This window comes from Cucurbita moschata, unplaced genomic scaffold (assembly GCF_002738365.1).
Source record: "Cucurbita moschata cultivar Rifu unplaced genomic scaffold, Cmos_1.0 Cmo_Scf00037, whole genome shotgun sequence".
NCBI classification, from domain to species: domain Eukaryota; kingdom Viridiplantae; phylum Streptophyta; class Magnoliopsida; order Cucurbitales; family Cucurbitaceae; genus Cucurbita; species Cucurbita moschata.
In genome coordinates, this window is record NW_019268553.1 from 1,733,124 (window position 1) to 1,737,534 (window position 4,411).

General features: G+C 39.9%; 1 protein-coding gene across 2 annotated transcripts; it reads left to right on the top strand.

Moving 5' to 3' along the window:
• LOC111432002 (histone-lysine N-methyltransferase family member SUVH9-like) lies at window positions 1-4,337 on the top strand. 2 transcript variants are annotated; one of them, XM_023068789.1, is made up of 3 exons: window positions 1-2,337; window positions 3,964-4,095; window positions 4,168-4,337. In XM_023068789.1, the coding sequence occupies exon 1, from the start codon at window positions 200-202 to the stop codon at window positions 2,273-2,275; it is 2,076 nt and encodes a 691-aa protein (XP_022924557.1). In that variant the 5' UTR covers window positions 1-199; the 3' UTR covers window positions 2,276-2,337; window positions 3,964-4,095; window positions 4,168-4,337. The 2 variants fall into 2 exon arrangements, with proteins under 2 accessions (XP_022924557.1, XP_022924556.1); XM_023068788.1 differs by having other exon boundaries at window positions 3,964-4,337.
• The last annotated feature ends 74 nt before the right edge of the window (window positions 4,338-4,411 follow it).

A 4,411-nucleotide genomic window follows, 5' to 3' on the forward strand; every position in this document is an offset into this window, starting at 1 on the left:
AAGAAAAAAAAGAAAAAAAAGAAAATCAAGCGAAGCGTTCTTGCAAATGGTGCTCGAATTTTGCTTATGCCTTCGATTTACGCCATGGAAGCTCCAGCTGACCTCTCTGCAAAACCCTAGCAGAACCTGACCGGAATCGATCTTCCATGTCCAGAACTCCGTGGTATAGTGCGTGGAAAGATTCGGACCTTATTAGCCAATGGATTCTCCTATCCCATTTCAAGACCTCAATCTTCTTCCCGACCCATCCACTGCTGTAATACCGGCCGCAACTTCCCCCAAAACACCCACAATCAACTCTTCTGTTAACAAAATTGTTGAACGCGGCGAGCTGCTGACCCCCAAGCTTGAACCTAAGCTCGAGCCCTTCGACGATCTTTTCGAGTCCCGGGAGACCCAACAGCCCCATCAAGTTCAGCAACCCTTCTTGTCCAGCCCTTCCTCTAACTTCTTCTCTAACTCTGACTTCGCTCCTACCCCCTTGTCCGACCAGAATCTTACCCCTCTTTCTCAGTCTTCATCCATTTCCTCTGATAAGGACAATGTTTACTCCGAATTTTACCGCATTTCTCAGCTGTTTAGGTCTGCTTTTGGCAAAGGAATTCAGAGCTATGGCGATGCAGGAGTTGTGGATCCTGATGCTCGGGCAATTGTCCCAGTTTCGGAGGAGAATCAGATTTCTACTGTGGTGGTCTCTAAGAGGAGGTATGATAAAAGGTCCTCTGAACTCGTTAGAGTCACTGATCTTGGGGTTGAGGACCAGAGGTACTTCCGAGACGTGGTGAGACGGACCAGGATGATTTTCGATTCGTTGCGTGTGTTATCAACGTCGGAGGAGGAGAAGAGTTCGGGACTAATTCGGCGACTTCGGAGTGATTTGAGGGCTTCGTCCTTGATGAGAGAGCGTGGTCTGTGGTTGAATCGAGACAAACGGATTGTTGGTTCGATTCCGGGGGTGCACATTGGCGATCTATTCTTCTTTAGGATGGAATTGTGTGTTGTTGGATTGCATGGTCAGGCTCAAGCTGGAATTGACTATGTTCCTGCGAGTCAGAGCTCCAATGGCGAGCCAATTGCCACTAGCATAATTGTTTCTGGGGGTTATGAGGACGATGAAGATGCGGGGGACATGATAATCTACACGGGTCATGGTGGGCAAGACAAATTTTCAAAACAATGTATGCACCAGAAACTCGAAGGTGGGAATCTTGCACTGGAGAGAAGCATGCACTACGGGATTGAAGTGAGGGTTATTCGAGGTATCAAGTACTCGGGCATTGTAACAAGTAAGATTTATGTATACGATGGTCTGTATAGAATTCTTGATTGTTGGTTTGATGTGGGGAAGTCGGGTTTCGGTGTCTATAAGTTTAAGCTGTTGAGAATTGATGGTCAAGCCGAAATGGGTAGCTCCATTGTCAAGTTTGCGGAGAATCTCAGGACTAGACCATTGTCTTTGAGACCTTCTGGTTATCTCAGTCTGGACATTTCACTGAAGAAGGAGGCAGTTCCAGTTCTCCTGTTCAATGATATTGACAACGATCAAGAACCATTGTATTACGAGTATCTTGTTAGAACTGTGTTTCCACCTTTTGCCTTTCACCAGTCAGGAAGTGGCACTGGGTGTAATTGTGTTTCAGGTTGTGTTCACGATTGCTTTTGTGCTATGAAAAATGGTGGGGAGTTTGGTTATGATCAAAATGGATTCCTAGTGAGAGGAAAGCCTATAATTTTTGAATGCGGACCATTCTGTCAATGCCCCCCTCAATGTCGGAATCGTGTTTCGCAGAAGGGCTTGAGGCACCGACTCGAGGTTTTTAGGTCGAGGGAAACAGGTTGGGGAGTTAGATCTTTGGACTTGATACATGCTGGTTCTTTTATATGTGAATATGCAGGAGTTGTCCTCACGAGGGAACAAGCTCAAGTTCTTTCTATGAATGGTGATACATTGATATATCCAAATCGTTTTTCGGATAGATGGGCAGAATGGGGTGATCTATCTCAAATATATTCTAATTATATGCGGCCATCTTACCCTTCCGTTCCTCCTCTCGATTTTGCAATGGATGTATCCAGAATGAGGAATGTTGCTTGTTATATAAGCCATAGTACATCTCCAAACGTGTTGGTGCAGTTCGTATTATATGATCATAATAACTTAATGTTTCCTCATCTTATGTTGTTTGCGATGGAAAACATCCCTCCTCTGAGAGAGCTTAGCATTGATTATGGTGTGGCTGATGAATGGTCAGGGAAACTTGCTATCTGTAACTAATTTTGAAAAGGTTATAAATTCTGAGTATGAGCAGCTCCGAATGCTGAGATCGATGAAACAAGGTAACCTAACTCCTCCCCATTTCATATCAATGCTAATTAAAATAGACTCTCGGATCATCTTATACATCTTTCCTTACTGTTCTCTAATTGCGGTTATTCAACTTCTGGACAGTTATTGTGCTCGAGAAGGGGGTTATGACATTATTTTAGCATGTACATAACTTTTATTCAGAGTACTATTTATGCATATACTTCTCTGTCTAGTGCTACTTTTTATGTTATTAAAGTAACGCATCCATAAAATTTGATATGCCCCCATCTTATGGTCTTATGGTACTGCCGATTTCTTTGGTCTGTGTTCTGTAAATTTACTTTTTTCTAATTAGTTGGAGCTTCTAGGAAGTCATTCCCATCATACATCATTCTTTCGATCTACGCTCCTTGTAGTATAACATCCGATAGTTCATCTATTCTACTGTTAGCCGTCTCACCTAATTGGTTAGTACTATTTTTATTGAGCACCTTTCTATTCAGGGTTGACATATCCCGGTGAAGTGTACTTTATTTACCTGATCATAATATTCTTATTACATGATTGATTTTATTTTGATTTCTTTTGTATTAGTGCGTGTTGATTTTGTTTCTCTTGGGACAGTCTTAAATTCTTGAAGCAAAAATGCTTCCATGAACGGTTCTCTTTACTACATTTATAATAGCATTCATTATTTGCAGTGAGTTCGATCTGAATCTGTTATTATTTAGGCATTGCTCAACTTAATCGAAGGTCAAAGGAATAGATTGTTATAAAACAAATGGACTAAGAAGTTTGTGATGGTCAGAAGATCTAACGATGATAATAATGTTGAGAAGATTTCAGGAGTGTGTGAAAGTTCTATTGTTGCCAATAACATACCAAGACTATAGTTGTGATTTTCTATATGACGGCAAAATTCATATAGAGATAAATCGTTCCAGAACTATGCTACTGATAAAAGCCTTCAATCAATTTGGCGTGAGTGAATAACAGCATCATTTGCTACTACGACTTGATCCTGTTTTGGGAAATGCATTCAACTGTCTATAAAGATATATTCTACCTATAGGACAGCAAAATTCATTTAGAGGTAAACCGTTCCAGAGCTATGTTAGTAATGAAACCCTTCAATCAATTTGGGGCGAGTGAATAACCGCATTATTTGCTACTGTGATCTTGATCCTATTCTTCTGTTGGTTGTAATTTCATAATGGTTATTTGTTTTTAATTTGATAGAATGATAGTTTCTTGAGCTTTTGATGGAGAAGAGATTTAAGATTATGGCATACTGATAATTTAGTTTTGGAGATTGGAGTAGACAATCATTGTGGTATCGATAATGAATTTTGTAAAAACTTTTTAAAAATTTATGCACAAGACTTGTTTGATGTCAATGGCTTCTTCGATCGTGTTTTATTCAGTTAGTGATTGTCTATATATCATCAGATTGATAGCCATTCTTACATACCGTCTTTGATTTTGCTTGGATAAATGAAGAGTCCCTGAGTTTCAGTGCTGATCCTTAATATCAGAATATTGCTTATTAGCTTGTATGCATATTTGAATTGAAGCCATTTTTTCCTTCCACAATGCAGTTAGTTAGGTGTTGATCAGTCCACTTTACTAATCTATACCTCAAATGAACTGTGCAGATGGGAGTTGGAATGTGTCTGGCTTAAAATCTTTTTGAAGTCGCGTCTAGGACGATCCTAGCTCTCGGCTGTCGCACTGCCCGTTTTTTTGGAGAGAAGTAGACTGCAAACTTGTTTCGACTTCCATATCAAGTAATTCATAACCTTTTTTTGACTCAAATACTGTATCATCGTTGTTGTATTCAATGTTGTTGGCTCAAACAGACATTAAAAAAGGCACTGCCAAGTTTTTCAATGGGTGGGTGAAGAAGAACAAAAGTGTATGAATATCTGCATCTTAACACAAGACCATGGCAGTGCACTAATACTCTACAGATTTTGGGCTTTTGGAATCAAGCCTTTAGATACAGAATTTTCACGGGGAAACTTGCGGCCAAGAACTGTTTCCCAAGCTTGTAAGCATGAAATTGAGTTTTTTTTTTTTTTTTTTTTTTTTTTTTTTACCTTT

Coding starts and splice junctions, on each gene's coding strand:
- LOC111432002 (XM_023068788.1), top strand. CDS start 200: ATGGATTCTCCTATCCCATTTCAAGACCTCAATCTTCTTCCCGACCCA.